Raw genomic sequence first — 16,046 nt, 5'->3', positions numbered from 1 at the left:
GGGTGTTAAGAGGAGAGAAGGCTCGGCAGACTCTCTGAGGAGACCAGGGCTGAAGGTCAAAAGCGATGAGTCAAAGCTGGGCGTTCAAGCATCTCAGTTTTGCTGTAGTAACTTCAAATCCAACGCCTTTGATCTGGACCAAAGTTATTACAGACCAGAAGCTGCCGATGGATTGTCTTCTAAAGAACAGAGCAGCAAAGCCCCATTGTTCAAGAGCTGGATTCGCATCCTTTGTAATGACAAATTACCAGGTTCTTCTGCCCGTGGAGGTGTTATTACATGTAATTGCTTAATTCCTTCCAGTTCCAGCAGGCCAAATTGTGGGTCCTGACTGCTTGGCTGCAGGAGATGGGGAGCAGAGAAGGAGGGGAGGGCGTGGGGCTGCGTGTCTGTTAATTTCTCTTCCACTCCTTTTTCCTTTTCTTGTGCTTTTGAAATTAACATTCATAAGGCACATATCTACTGCAAAAAAGATGCTGTGGTAATGTGGGTGAGGAGTTGACTGTCACACATAGATTTAAATGTCAGAGACATTTTGACCGGTGCTCTGTGTGGTGAGTCCATACTCATTAATTCACCTATCAAATGCTTATGGGGCTTCTCGTATGGGCCAGTTTCTGTGGGGGATGTAGAGATGAGAACGAGCTCTGTGTGCTGGAGGGGGGAGGCAGGTGGTAAAACGTGGAGGATAAGGCAGCTTACAGGACTGCAGAGGAAGGCACAGTAGACCTGGCTGCCCCAGAGACTGCAGTTAGCTTTTAGCAAAGGACAGCCCTGGAGCTGGGCCCCGGGAGAGGAGCAGACTCAGGTGGGCGGGTTGAGAGGGGTAAGGGCTGGGGATGTGCTGAGACTCCTTAACCTGGGGATAAAGATGGAGAGGGAGTGTTCTAACAAAATAGTCAGGGATCCTTAATGTGGGTTCAGGAAGTCTGCAGCACCTTGAAACTGCCACAGGATTTAGCATGCACATTTTCCTGGGCAACGAGTCCCTAACTTGTCAAAGGCAAGAAGGCAGAGCTGCTGGGCGGGGCAGCCTTGCTGCTGGGGGCTGGTGCTGGGAGCGGCAGTGTCCACTCACTGGGAGCTGGTGAGAAAGCAGATCCCCAGGTCCTCTCCCAACTCTACCCAACAGGACTCTGTATTTTACCTTACCCCAGGCTGACCTGCACCCCTGGGAGCCCACAACGATCCTGCCCACACCACAGAGGAAGTAGTGGCCCACCAGCAGACAAGAGCTGGGGTGCCCCTGAGCCCTGCAGAGACTCCACCCCAGCAGGGGACCCCCCCAGGTACACTGCCTCCTCTGGCTGGGCCACCAAGGCGCTGCCGGTATCCCTGATCTCAACACAGTCACAAACCAACACACCACACACAACACCTGGGACGCATCCTTCCCTGCGAAAGTCATTGCATAAATGAGAAGAGAAGACCATCCCACCAGAGGCACAGACCCACACAGGACTGAGGCGACAGGAGCAGGCCCACTGGGCGCCCGCCTCCCCCTCTGCCTCTTCCTTCCTGCTCTTCTTCCCAGCCACCTCGCCCTGCTATTGCCTTTCTTTGGCAGTGGGAATAAAAACATGAATGAGGGACAGCGTGTGTCCATAAGGAACCCACAGATGGTGAGGAGACCAGACCAAAAACAGACAATCTTGTAGAACTTAATAACGTTAAGAATGTAGAAAATAATAATGATAATGATCATGGATTGATATTCTTCCTAGGCATCAAGCATGGTAAGAACAAGCATTATCTCACTTAATTCTTACAAAACCCCCATCTGCTGCTCTGGGGAGCAGCTTCCCAGCTCATCAGGGCCAGTTCTGGAGCTTGAAACTACGTGTGTTACAGTCTAAAGTCCATCCCTTAACTCCAGTCTCAGGAGCCAAAAGGAGGAGCCCCTGACCCGCTAGTCAGAAAGGAGGGCATTTGTCATTGGTCTGTGGGACTTAAACACCAGCCTTGGCTTTTGTAAATGAGTGTCAGTATCAGCTGGGCACACAGCCAGAGAACAAACGCTCTTATCTGCTCCTCTTTCTGGCCTTCACCTCTACCCCACTCTCCCTGTCGGCCTGGTGGACTTTGATGAGCACAGGTTATTTGCCTCTGAGCTCTTTGATTCCTTCCTGGCCCTTTGGAGCTACCCAGGCCCCTGTGAGGACAAAGCCCTGCCCATGCCCTGTGGGTCCCTCCAAGCCCTGAGATGCGTCCCCCAGCTCAGGAAGAGCAGCTGCTCTGGGCTGGGGACTGCCCTCCATAAATAAGAGTCATGGCCGAGGGTGACACAGGCTGGCCAGGGCTGCATCGATCACCTCGAACCAGTCCTGGTCAGCTGCCCCTCTCCCTGGCATTCAGCACGCTGCAGAAGGCCGCGATTGATCTCCACCGTAATTGAATCTCACAAACGGGCGGCGGCGTAATTAAGGGGCCCACGGGGCTTCATCAGAAATCTCCAAGGGCAGAGCAGCGCTGCCACGTGATGAATGGCCACCCTCCTGCCCTGCTCCCAAGGCACAGATCCGGAGCTCTCGAGGGCAGCCAGTACAGAACAAAACAAGGTGACCCCTCAGAGTGTGCGAGGAGAAGGGCCCGCGGGTCACTAGACTGTTTCGTAGATGTGGTTTTAGGACTCTTCTCTGGGAACCTACGTTCAGACCCTACTCTACCCCAGGAGAGCCACAGAGCCTGCCCAAGCAGGAGGAGTCCCTGCCTCCGGAAGCCTCCGGGAGCTCCCATTCACAGCTCTGCAGGGTCAAGACCACAGGGATGATTTGCTCGTGGTGGAGGTGGGACTGCTTCCAGGAGGAGGGGGACATCCTGGAGGACGCAGTCTCCAGCCTGGGACAGGCTTCAAGGCCAGGTTGAGGGGAGCAGGCTCTCCTAGATGGAAGTCATGATGTGCTAACCAGGAGGCAGGAGAGCAGAGTGCCTGGTTGGGAGACATTCTCCAGTCCAGCTCAGTGCACAGGGTGTGTGGCTCTTTCATTAGGGTCTACGGTAAGGAATCATCTCTGCCATTCCTGAGCAGGAGACCATGATGCTCAGTGAACCCCCATCAAAGGTAGCAGTGACACCCCACATGCGTATCATCCATGGTCCAGGGGCTACCTTTGACAGGCGTCTTGCGGTGCATGGGTGAACACACTTGGCAGCTGCACCCAAGTGCACACTCACTCAGCACACTTGGGACCCGCTGCAGGACTTTTGGTTTTCAATGACATAATTGCAAAACTCAGCTCTCCATGAGCAGATATACTAAGTCCTTGGTGACAGGCCAAGAGCTGCAAGAGCTGTCTCCACCAAGAGAGACAGATTTCTCCAGCTTTCCAGCCAGAAAAGCAAGGGCGGGCAGCTCCCAGTGAGCATGCAGACCCCCCACTCCTCAATTTCAGAGAAGCAGGACAACCAGTGCAGAGTCATCCCTCCACCCAGGCCCCTCCCTTCCCACCATCCCAAACACACAGAGATGCACCACCAACCGGAAAAGAACCAGCTCTGCAGCCAGCTGCACCCAAGCCAGGCTGAAAAATCACTTCTGACTAGTGACACAGAAAATTAAAGGGGACAGAGATAAAGCAAGAGGGAGAAGGAGGGAGGACAGGGAGGGAAAGACAGAAGTCACCTCCATGCCCCACACTTACTGGTTCTTGGAAGTAGAGTTGGTAATCAAAAACTGGGTTGGCTTTGATAATCTCCATGGGGGACACCTTGGGATTTGCTGGCATGAAGGGAGTGTTCACACTGGCCACTGCCCTGCAGGAATAAGAGGCGCGAAGTCAGAAAGCCTGCAAGAGGACAGTCTACAAGAACCAGGAAGGCCCTTGCATGTCAAAAACTACACCTTCCAGGTCTCCCACCAGAAGTGTGTGGGATAATGGGATTAGAACTCAGATACATTTGGATCCCTAAACCAGTGGGATTTTTCCTCCGACTCAATTGCAATATTTCCTCACCTACCTGCCAAGACAAACACACACCCATACTACACACACCACATCAAGACTGACTAGGTGATGTAGACACTTGGATCTCTTCCTAGTTTTTTTTTTTTTTTTTGGTGGGGGGGACATGGAAATTGAACCCTAGGATGCTCTACAACTAAGTTACATCTCCAGTTCTTTTTATTTTTTATTTTGAGGCAGGGTCCAATTTTATTTTGAGACCTGCCTCCAACTTGTGATCCTCCTGCCTTAGCCTCCTGAGTCACTGGGATTACAAGCACCTGGCTGGATCTCTCAATTGAAGAATGTATTCACTATTCACTTTTTTCCCATTCCTTCATCCACTCACTGTGTCTCCTTGGTGTAGAGCATAATTCCATGTTATAGACTAGGGAAAGGAAAACATAAAATAAGTAAAGCACATCCTCTCTCCTCCAAGGAGTTCATTATGATTTAATAAGGACACAGAGGGAGAAATACACAGATGACTGCATCATGAGGCAGACTGTGATAGAGCCATAGAACTGCAGGAAACACCATGAGAGTCCAAAGGACATAAAGAAGGACTGAACTGGACATCATGGACGGCCTCAGGAACAAGAGAGCACTTGAACTTGACCTTTGAGGGTGGAGAGAGTTGGGGGAGAAAACACCTGACTGGACCATCTGAGGAAGCAGGAGCAGGGTCTGGAAGTGGACCGAAGTTTGCAGTCCTACTGAGTGGAGGGAGGAGACTGGTCAGAAGCCCAGCGTTTAGTTTGGGAATGAAAACAAAAGCCAGTGGGAGCCTGGCTGAGGCTGAACCCAGTTCTCTGGACAGAGACTTAGCTATTGAGGAAATAACTGGATCAGCTGGGATGCAGAGGGCTGCTGAGAACCATGTTTACCTCACTCGCTAGGTGGGGCTCAGGCAGGTTTTGGCTGTGACTTGCCAGCCAAAAGGGGTACAGCCACGAAGCCATCCACTGTCTGGGTTCCAGACCTGACATCTGGAGCTGCTGCTGGAGACTGGACATGCCTTTCTCGTGGTCACGTGCCACCTGATGGTGAGGGCGAGACGCCATGTCCTGGTAGGAGTTCTCACTGCCGCCTGTGGCTGAGGAGGCAGGCCTGAGAGGTGAAGTGATCTGTCCCCTAGCCACTTTGGGGCAGGATGGAAGGGCAGGTGCTCTGACTCCACCCAGAGGAGCTCTCTCCCCTGCACTCGGACACCTTCCTCCTCACCTATTCCCTCAGAGTCTGCCATGGATCTCCACTAGCCACCAGGCCCTGGATTATTTGTCCCAGGACCAATAAGAGGCACAGGCGCTGCTCCCTAAGACGAGAGCTCCTAGTGAACCTGTCCACGGCCCTGAAGATCTGGGTGGGGCCACTTTCCCACGTCACCCATTAGTTTTCAAGAAGTCTTGTGGGTGGAAGATCCGAGGGACAGTTTCAAGGCATTTAAGTCCGGTCTCTCCAGATGCTGGTTATGCGTGGCCTGCTCACCTCACTCTGTCGGGGTAGAAGAGAGCCATGTTCCACACCAGCACGCCGGCCCAGTCGTGGCCAATGAACACTGCTTGCGGGATGCCCTGGTGGAAGAGAAAGGACGGACCCCATGTGGGAGAGCCCAACACCTGGCCCTGCAAGCCCAGGGTCTCCACAGACCCCTCGAGAGCTTCTCCACAACGTTCACCCTCCTCATCCTCCATCCCTATCTATCTCCAGCCCCCACACCCTCTCTCCAACTGGCCTTTTTATTCTCTTAGAAGACTGAGGCCACTGGCCACGAGTTCCTTCCCTCTCGTCACCTTCTCACAATCCGACTGCGTTTCCCCTCTCCTCCTTCTCTCCTAGGTGAAGTACACCCTCCCTCCCCAGGTTCCACGTTCACATTTCACAGACTACAATTCCACCCTCGCTCTTTGGGGAGTGCTCCTTCCAGTCCAAAAGCATCTTTGTCTCCCCTTTCCCTTCCGCTTCGCTGGTGATGACAACAGCTCCCCTCTAATGAGCACCTACTACGACATGCGAGGTCTTGACCTCCATGCTAGGTATTGACTGGAACCCCTCCACTAATCTCAATACCCATTGCACAAAGGGAACCTGGGCTCCCACCCTCAAATACACCAGGCTCTCTCCTCTACCCCAGCTGCTGCCCCAGTCGGCCACCTCAGGGCCGTTCAGACCCTCCCCACCTTGGTGGTCCCTAGGTACTGTCCTTGCCGTGCCCTGCTCCTTCACATCATCAAACTTCTCATGGTGGTTTGCACCAGTTGTCTCCCTAAGCACCATCTAAATCCCCAAAGCTTGGCTTCTTCCCTCTCATCCCCAAGTCCAGTGCCCTCCCGCTGAAGGCCCCTGCTCGCCAGCAATGGTGGGGTGTGGGTTTCCCCTCCTCAAGCTCCCTGCTCTTCTGCAGCATCAGACATTTCCTCTGCCACTGCCTTCCCATGGCTTCATGGTGCTGGGCCTTCCAGCCTCGCGTGCCCCGGGCTCTGCTCTCTCCTGTGCCTCTCAAGGGCAAGTATTTTGCAACTCGGCTGTCAGGACTGTCCTTCTGAATGGACACTGTCCACAGAGAATCCATCTGCTCCAACCACTTCAGCTACCATCCCGTGGGAGGCAGAGGCCCACCTGGTCTGCAGGTGGCCCAGATTCCTTGCTGCATGTCCTAGCAATGACCCAAAGATGGACACCTGATTCCACTGACCTGTACCCACAAGCCCCTCTTTCCACAGTTGGACATGTTCTCAGACAGCTGGAAGTTTTGTAGTGAGAAGTCACAGAGAGTCAGACACTTTGAGCTTGGACTTCCAACCTTCAGAACTGTGAGGTCTGGGCAGCCGCACCAGGCCATGCTCACTTAGAGGTCTCCATCACACATGACACTTGCAAACCCAATTCCGTCCACGGAGCTGAGACCGTGCCGAGGGCAGACCCTCAGCTCCTCTCCTCCCATGCACCCTGTAGATCTGGAAGTTGGTGGTCTGAGTCTTCTCTCCACCCCCACATCTCATTAATAAGCCGAGTCCCTCTGCCTTGTGGTTCTCTCTGCTCTGTCCCTCTGTTGTCACTGACCCGGCATAGCCGCGGTCCCCAAGTCTGCCCTGCAGGTTCTTTCTGCCCCCAGCCTAATCTGGGGAGGCAGAGGACATGACAGGGCAGGGTCTGGGGAACAGTGGTGCTCTTTCCATTCGTCACCACTGAGACCGACATGGCCAGCGGTGCCAAATGAAGGCGTTAGCCCTTAGATTTGTCAGAGTACATGATTGCACAGAGCTGTGAAGCGATAGCCTATGGGACATTTTCCAGTGACTCTCCCTGGTACCCAAGGCTCTCCTCCCTGGCCAGCCCAGCAAAGGTACTTCCCTCTACTTCCTGGAACAGAGAAGCATGCCTACCCCACACTGCCCTCCAAATACTCCCTGTCAGTCTTTGTCACTCTCCTCCCCAGCTGCCCCAGGTGGGCCCTTCCCCTGCCCTGGCTATCTCTGCTCAATGGCGCCGACTGCTGAATGGCAAAGGCCACCTTTCCGTAATTCCCCAGGCCACACAGAGTTCTCCAAAGACACCTGCTGTGCCCATTGACCTACCAGCTTATCCAGGAAGGTGACCATTTCCTAAGAAAGAAAACAGACAAAATCAGAAATCGAATCCACCCACCCCATCCTCCTCAAGATCCTGGTTACTGTGTTTGTGCCATGAGCTGATGGCGTGCCCCAGAAATTCCTATGTGGAAGCCCTAACCCCCAGTCAGACTGTGACTGTGTTTGAAGGCAGGGTCTTTAAAAATGAAGTCCTTAGGGTGGGACTATTCCAATATGACAGGTGTCTTCATAAGAAGAGATCAGGACATGGACACCCACAGAGAAAAGGCCAGGTGGGAGCCCAGGGAGAAACCAAGGAGACACATCTACTAGCCTAGGAGAGAGGACTCAGGAGAAACCAACCTTGCTGACCCTTTGAGCTTGCACTTCCGACCTTCAGAACTGGGAGAAATGTAGGTCTGCAGTCAGTGGGACTGTGCCATGGCAGCCCTGGGTGCCTGAGACAGTCACCAAAGAAGACTTTAGCTGAGGGTTTTCCAGAGATTCCTGAGGTGCCTAATGGCGGCAGCACACTAGAGGTTCTCAGTGAGGACCAGGGTGAGGGAGTGTCCCCATGTAAGGGACAGTCTTCCAGGCTCAGGGTCTCACAGGAAGCAGGGTGCAGAATTTTGGTCCAGCTACAGTGGACAGAGTGACCCGAGTCCCCATCAGTCACATATGAGGGATGGGATTCGCCTTTCATATAAGCACAGGAACCCATTTACATTCTCCTTCTAGGGACACCAGCTGATGGTCCTGTCTAAAGCCCTTCGCCCAGCACTACCGTCTCCTTCAAAGTATCTCCTGACTTTCCCTTTTATTCTTTTACCTTTGGGCTTCTCAAACTCGCTCTCACCCTTGCCCAAGTACCTGATGCTGCTATCTGGGGGCCTTATCTCTGCAGCACCTTCTCGCTTTCAGCTGTGGGAGCAACTCAGAGCCTGGGATTTTGCTTCTCAGCAACTTTTAGTGGCTGATTAGGGGCAAGGTGGAATCAAGGTCAATAATTCCAGGACAGGTAGATCTTTAGTGCCCCTGTGGCGATGCAAAATTTTATTTCTAACTACAGCCTCATTTTCACAGCTTCACTGGTCCCAGGAAAAATGGTTTCCAGAAAGAGGGGTCTGGGCTAACAGACATTCTCCAGGGCTTGCCTGTGTCACCACTGGAAAACTCACCAAGGAAGCTCCCCAGCCAGGCCAAAAGCGTGGAATCACCCTGGCACAACATGATGCCCTCATCCTGCCAGGAAGGAGCACGTGCCCTGCCACTGCTTCCCTCCGCAGTGCCCCCCCTCAAGGCGAGACCCAGTAAGCTCCCAGACCTGTGTGGAGAACACTGATTTGAATCATCGCTTCTATCTCATGGCTGTGTTGTGCTGGGAACTTCCTGTGCAAAAGTGCAAGTTAAGATAGCCCTTTGCTATGGTGATGCCAGCCTGAGAAGTCTATATACAAAGATGTAGAGCTGTATCAGTCTGAAACTCAAGCTCGGGCACCCACTCCCAGGGATAGAGAATTCTGGGCATGACAAGAACTGATGTCATGCAGATTTCACTGCAACATTCAAGTCAGTCTGCTTTTCTGAAACTTTCTCACAGATAAACTTTGATGAAGTTTATATATAATAAAACCTATATAATAAATGTGCTGAGCTAACTCTAGTCAGTCACACTCCATCAGAGGTTGGCTAACCACCGGGCCCCAGGTTTTCCTCTCTATGTGTCTATTTGTCTTTTCTTCATCTCCCCTTGTCCCTGGCCAGTTTTCCCCTGAATTAACAGCCACGGCTGAGAGATGAGAGGGCCACAGCCACCTAAAACACACACCCACCAATAAAGCACACCGAGAGCCTGCAGTGCCGCACTGTCTCAGCTCTGGGATGTGGCAGCAGGCAGAACACACCCCTGACCTCAGGGGACCTTAATTCAGAAAGACAGATGAACAGTGGGTGGAACATGCCAGGCTAGCCTTGCCCCTCCCCCCAACTACAGTGGTCTGTCCCCTCTGACCTCTTGAAGTCTCTGGTGAAAACCCTGGATCCTCTCCCTGGAAACGCACATGGGCACCTGTTTCTCAAATTCTGCAAACACTTCCAGGAGTTCATGGCCCTTTAGGATCCTGAACACCACAGATGACATGTCCCCACTTAATGGCACATGGCCATGTCTTTTCTCTTCCCAGTCCACCGCAGAGGCTGAATGAGTTCAGTGTTCCCCTGCACCAGAGCCCACAGAATCTTACTCAGACCTGGCAGGTGCCTGGGAAAACGTAGCCCAACCATTCACTGCACTTTACACCTGAGCATATGACCTGCCACAGGTAAGTGACTCACCCAAGGTCACACAAAGAAAATTGGGGGCAGACAAGTCTCTACATGTTAATGAGCTTCGGAGATACTATGGCTATGCTGCATTCCAGCATTCCCGACCAGGAAATCTAGGACTACAGAGGCACAGGGAATGGGCTGACAGATTCCATAAAGGTGCCCATTCTAAAGCCAGTCAGACCTCTGCACACCCATTTTCAGTGGCCAAGAGATGGAATCACACTTGTTGAATGGATGAAGAGAACGTGGCACATACACAAAGAAATACTCTTCAGCCATAAAAAGAATGTCATTCTGTCATTTGTAACAACACATACAAGCCTAGAGAACTCTATGTAAGTGAAACAGGGCAGACACAGAAGGCAAATACCACACAGCCTCACTCAGACGCTGAATTTCATACATTTGATCTCATGGAAGTATGAGGTAGAACAGTGGTCACCAGAAGCCGAGGTGGGTAAGAGTGAGAGCAGATGATCAGTCAAAGGATGTGGGGTTACAGTTAGATGGCAGGAATACATGTCAATAGACCCATTGTACAGTAAGGTGACTATAAATAATGAAGATATACTGTATTCCCAAGAAATGTACAGGGTAGATGTTTATGCTCTCCCCTCGAAAATGATAACCATGTGAGCTGATATTACTGTTACATCCCAAAATGCATGCACAGTTCAAATCATCATGTTGCAAATAGGACAAAACACACCTTGTTACCTGTTAATTTAAAAAGTGAAGTTAAAATTGGATCTTTAGCTTTAAAAAATTGTGTAAAGAATTGTCATGCAAATTTAGGGAATTGGGGTTGAAAAAATGAATTTTCAATATATTGTGGGGGATAGAGTTGAAAAAATGCTTTTTATGGGCCTTGACAGCAGGCAAAATATCCCATTTTCTGTAATGCTGTCTTTAAAGTTAATGTAATTAACTATTAAAATCTTACACTAACAATACTATGATAATTTTTAAAACATCAACTTTATTGATATGATTCACATGCCATAACATCCTCCCTTTCAAAGTGGACAGTTCAGGGGTCTTTATTAGATTCCCAGAGTTGTGAAACCATCACCATTATCCAGTTTCAGAAAATCTTCTTTGCCTCAAAAAAACTGCATACTCGCTGGCCGTCACCTCCCCTTTTCCTTCCCTGTGCTTGGCAAACAACCACTCCTATAATTTCGGGGCCTATAGATTTGCCTGTTCCAACTATTTCCGATGTAACATGTACTTTTTGTAACTGGCTTCTACTGAACACAATGCCTTCAAGGTTCGCTCGTGAGGAAGCGTGCACCACTACTTCAGCACCGCTTCATGGTCAGGAATGGTCTAGCCCATGGGTGGACCACATTTTGCGTGTCCATTTGCCAGCTGATAGACAGTTGGATGGTTTTCACTTTGTAGCTAGCACAAAGAGTGCTGTGTCAACCCTGGTGTCTGGTTTTCTGGGGGCACATGTGATGGATCCTCTTGGGTAAATTCCTAGTTTAGTGATGCTTGCAGGTGGCCTGGGAGGACCGGAGCGTCTCTCTTTACCTCATTTGTTTGGGGCAGCAGGACTCCCTCAGGAGTGCAGTTCTCTGAAGTGACCCCTCATGCCCATACCAAAAATAGATTCTGACAGGTCTAAGTGGGGGTCCAGGTGAGTGGACAGCAGTGGGACAGGAAGAGGGTCCCACTCAGGGTCACTGGGGAGATCCTGGCTGCAGGGGAGTCACCAGAAGATCACGAGCAGGAGAGGGGGAGAGGCAGACCTGGAGACTAAGGAAGAACAGGGTCGTCTGGAAATTGGGCTTTTCCCTGACTTGCTGCTGTGCCGCCAAAGCCCCCTGTGGGGCTGAGGGCCGGACACACAGGGAAAAGGTGAGAGGCGGATGAGGAGTGTGGAGGCGCTACCTGACCCACACGATTCCGCCTTAACCTGCCTAACACTCGGTTTCCCCGGGAAACACACTAAACGCTTCATGCATGTGGGTGATCACTTAGAAAAGTCACCCCAACTTGCAGGAAGGATTCCCACTCAATGCTGTGCAATGCACTTTCTTAGGGTTTAACTGGACACCTGAGCTTCTGGCTTCCATCCACAAAAACCTGGAGTGGAAAACATGTTCCAAATGTTATCAAAGATCCTTCTTACCTTACATAACACTTCCATGGCATATTCTTCTATTTCTGCAATTCAAAAAATAGAGAAATACATTTGACTCACATGATTCAAAATATAACAACAAACTAAAAGGACCCCTTTGCAAAACAAACCAACCCCAAACTTCTTACGTTGAAGTCTTCAGTTCTTTGTGACTCTTTGTGTGTGTGTGATGTGAGACAAGGGCCTGGTTTCATTCCTGTGCATGTCCCCCACTGCCACCTGCTGAGACCATCCCTCCCCCGTCGTCATGCACTCTCAGCACCCTTGTCCAGAGTCGGCTGACAGTAAGTGGATGCTGCTCCGTTCTGTTTCACTGGTCTATGTGTCTGTTTGTAGGTTTGGGCTTTGCTGTTTAATTACTGTAGATTTATAGTAATGTCTGGAATCAGGAAGTGCCTCCAGCTTTGTTCTTTTTCAAGATTGAGTTTGCTGTTTATGACTTTGGTGGTTCCATATAAATTGCAGAATTGCTCTATTTCTATAAAAAACACCACTGGAAGAATGGCTGGGCATGAACATGGGGACAAAGGGGTGAATGGCAGCTCAGCTCACTCATCCTGTCCACCACTGTATCACTGACACCAGGAAGGACCTGGATGGCACTCATGCCTGGCCACTCTGCATCTCTGCCCTCTGTGCCCGAGGCTCTTAAGAGTTCGGGGCTGAGGACCCACTGGAACTAGTCAAAACAAAGGACTCTAACCACGGGGAACAGGCTCATAGCCCCATTCACAGACTCAGGGTTCCCAGGTCATCTACTGACCATCTGGATAGATTCCCACAGGGATCCACAGACACTGGGTTAAGAATCTGACCTACAAATCACCACCAGACCCTGCCCTTCTACTTCTGGGTAAATATCCTAAAGAATGAAAAGCAGTGGCTCACAGATACTTATTTGTACACTCATGTTCACAAGAGCATGATGTGAAGCAGCCAAAAGACGGAGGCAACTCAGGTTCACACAGGTGCTCAGGATAAGCAGAATGTGGTGTGCACACATACAAACTCGCATTCAAGTGCAGTGCGGTGGCACATGCCTGTAATTCCAGTGGCTTAAGAGGCTGAGGCAGGAGGATTACAAGTTCAAAGCCAGCCTCAGCAACACCGAGGCGCTAAGCAACTCAGAGAGACCCTGTCTCTAAATCAAATACAAAATAGGGCTGGGGGTGTGGTTCAGTGGTGGAGTGCCCTGAGTTCAATCCCAGGTATGCCCCCCCAAAAAAGAATTAGCATTCAGCCTTAAGGAGGAGGAAGGTTTGCACCATGCCACGACACGGATGACCCTGGAGGACGTTAGGTTAAGTGAAATGAGCCTGTCACAAGAGGGCACATACCATTTCCATATGTGAGGACCTGGAGGAGCCAGTCCCTGGAGGGAACAGTGGCAGCGCCAGGGGCTGGGGCCGGGGAGGTGATGCAGGTGGCAGAGCAGCCTGTGTTCTATACCCCTGATGACCAGCAGGAGGCTCCCTGGGCACAGGCCTCGGGGCTCCTGGGTTCATTTAGAGCGTGGGGAACAAGCACTTGTGAACCCCAAGGGCACAGACAGAGGACCCCGCAGGGGCAAGTCAGACCCCTTAGGATGGCTACCGTAGCCAGGGGTAGGAAAGCCCAGGTGCTGGAGAGCTCAGACAGGGAGAAGCAGGACCACACAGGACAGCTGCAGGACAGCCAACCCACCTGGAGGGGAGGACGAGTCTCCATAGCCTTTCATGTCCATAGCCAGAACCCGGTAACCCGCCTGAGCCACAGCAGGGATCTGGAAAACAAACGATTCAGGCACCCGCCCCACGGCCTCATCAGTCCTGCCGAACCTTCAAGACTGGTTCCTCTAGCCCCTGCTCCTAAAACGGGTCATTCCAAAGTCCACAGGGTACTACCTGGCCTCCTCACCACAGAGCTGGAAGGGGCCCCCAGGCAGGGCCGCCATGAACAGTGGTGGGGCTTTTGCACTGTATCAATGACACATTTAGGAGGGCACCTTTTACCAAGATTCTCAGCAAGATTTTATGAGAAGAACCCACCTTTTCCCAACTGGTTCAGGTGCTTTGGGGCCTACCACAGATCTGAGATCTGGAGCCTTCTCCACCGAGGCCCCTTTGGAGACGATGCTCCACTTCCTCATCACATTCCAGACTGGCCACCTCTCCTGGATGTCCCCTCTCCTCATCCTGCCTGGGGTGTGCCTTCCTTAGTCTCTCTTACCTGGTACCTCCAAGAGAACCAGCTCTCAGGAAACCCGTGGCAGAAGATCACCACAGGGCCAGAGCCCAGCTCCACAAAATGCAGACGGACCCCAGGCTATGGGAAGAGAGGGAGGAGACAGTGACCACCGAGTCTGGCACCCCTCCTGCAGACCACCTGGCACGGGCCACTTCAGTGGGTGGCTAGATCTCACAGGACCCCGCTTTCCAAGCTGAGGACCCCAGGGCTAGGTGATGATGGCTGGCAGGGCGCTGGTCTGCTTGCACTATCACAGGCAGCTCTCACTTCAGGGTGGGAAGGTGACAGGGCTGGACACCAACAGAAGCAGAGGGACCTCACCTTCCCTGTGTTGTTCTGAAGAGTTTTCAACACTTGCAACTGGGGACTAATTTTGGACAAAGCTAAATGTTCATGGCATGCTGAATACCACGATCATTTTATTAGGAGCTGTGTACGCCTTAAACATGAGGTTTTTTTGCGGGCGGGAGGAGTTGCTACACTTGCAGTCCTTTCAGGGGCTGCATGAGTGAGCAGAGACCACCAGTGCTCACGACATCTGCATTCTCCCTTCCTCCTGGCACAAGGTGGCATTTTCCAGGCACTCCCACCCCCACCTTACAGATGGCTATGTGACTGAGTTCTGGCCAACAGGTATGACCAGGGCCTTCTACGCTTAGCCCTCCTTCCCTTTCCCTCTCTGCACCACCAGTCCTGCAGACCACCAGTCCTGATGAAGGTGGAGGCACTGAGAAAAGGCACCTAGGTTCTTAGGTGACTGCTGGAAGGAACCCACACTCCCGTGATGCAGATAAGAAACACACTGGTATGAAGCCACTGAAATAGCAGGATTGCTTGTTATAGCATCTAGCCCATCCTGACTATCACAATGGGCTCTAAGCAAATAGACCAAAGTTATACATAACCCAAGTGCCCTATTTCCCTCAAAGTGCACGTCTCCAACATTCTGATGGCAAGGCATGAGAGTAATGGAGTCTTATCACAGAGATTCACTGGAAACTATCCACTTGGTGGATTTCAGTGGCTCCAAGCTGGTGTCCCACACTGCAAGATTTGATTCAAAACAAGCTATCTTGCTCAAGAAAACATCAGGCATGCATCTTGCAAACCCTTTCACAAACTACATTCCATTCACTGAATATATTCTGTAGTCTTCCCATTAGCATCTGGCAGAAGTTAACTTTAAATTCTCAATTCCTTATGTTGAAAATTGTGATAATGTTTATGCTTGATCCTAATTTGCCTCTATTATGCATCCCAACTATAAAATTCTCTTGCTGCCTCATATTAAACTCAGCTGAGAAATTCATTTTTTATGTTTAAAAAAATGGCTGTAAAACCAGAACAAGAGAATTCTGGCTACCAACTCAGTTTAGGTGGCATTAGGCTTTGATAGCCTGGCCAGCTGGGACTCTCCAGAGGTTCTCTGCCCTGGCTCTTAGAGGTGGAGTGGGGAAGACAGTGGTAAAGCAGCTCGGGTCACACTCATTAGGTCAAATGAGGAACCTATTAAAACTGTCAAGCAGCGAGAAAGTGTTAGACTAGCCCTACCCACAGTGGAGGGGAGTAATGTTTACATCCCACACCCCAGTCCTGGGCAAGTCTTCCCTCCCTCACTGCCAGGGAGTTGAGATCTGAAGGGACCTTATTAAACATACACCCCTTCAGGAGGACCCAGAGGTCTAGGGGTGACTGCAAGGATGCTGACCAGTAGCTTATAGCAAAAAAGAAAATCCTTTTTTATAGTCCAAATCCCACTGCCCTCCATGGTCTCCTTCATGATACCCACCAGCTACACTGCTATCACTTAGGGTGGACTTTACAGTTGGG

At 51.3% G+C, this 16,046-nt stretch overlaps 1 protein-coding gene across 7 annotated transcripts in view; it reads right to left on the bottom strand.

Moving 5' to 3' along the window:
- Window positions 1-16,046, bottom strand: part of EPHX2 (epoxide hydrolase 2) — a 43,824-nt gene that overhangs the window by 11,600 nt on the left and 16,178 nt on the right. For all 7 annotated transcript variants that reach the window (XR_014019145.1, XR_014019146.1, XR_014019147.1 and 4 more), the window contains 6 exons: window positions 14,199-14,294; window positions 13,674-13,752; window positions 11,979-12,013; window positions 7,520-7,546; window positions 5,430-5,515; window positions 3,642-3,753 (listed from right to left, as the gene is read on the bottom strand). Coding sequence is in view for 3 of the 7 variants with exons in the window: in XM_081269410.1 (XP_081125536.1) it covers window positions 3,642-3,753; window positions 5,430-5,515; window positions 7,520-7,546; window positions 11,979-12,013; window positions 13,674-13,752; window positions 14,199-14,294 (435 nt within the window). In the remaining 4 variants the exon portion in view is untranslated. The remainder of the gene's footprint in view (window positions 1-3,641; window positions 3,754-5,429; window positions 5,516-7,519; window positions 7,547-11,978; window positions 12,014-13,673; window positions 13,753-14,198; window positions 14,295-16,046) is intronic.

Source organism: Spermophilus citellus, assembly GCF_964194105.1.
Source record: "Spermophilus citellus genome assembly, chromosome: 16".
NCBI classification, from domain to species: Eukaryota; Metazoa; Chordata; class Mammalia; order Rodentia; family Sciuridae; genus Spermophilus; species Spermophilus citellus.
This window is presented reverse-complemented; position numbering and strand designations above follow the sequence as displayed.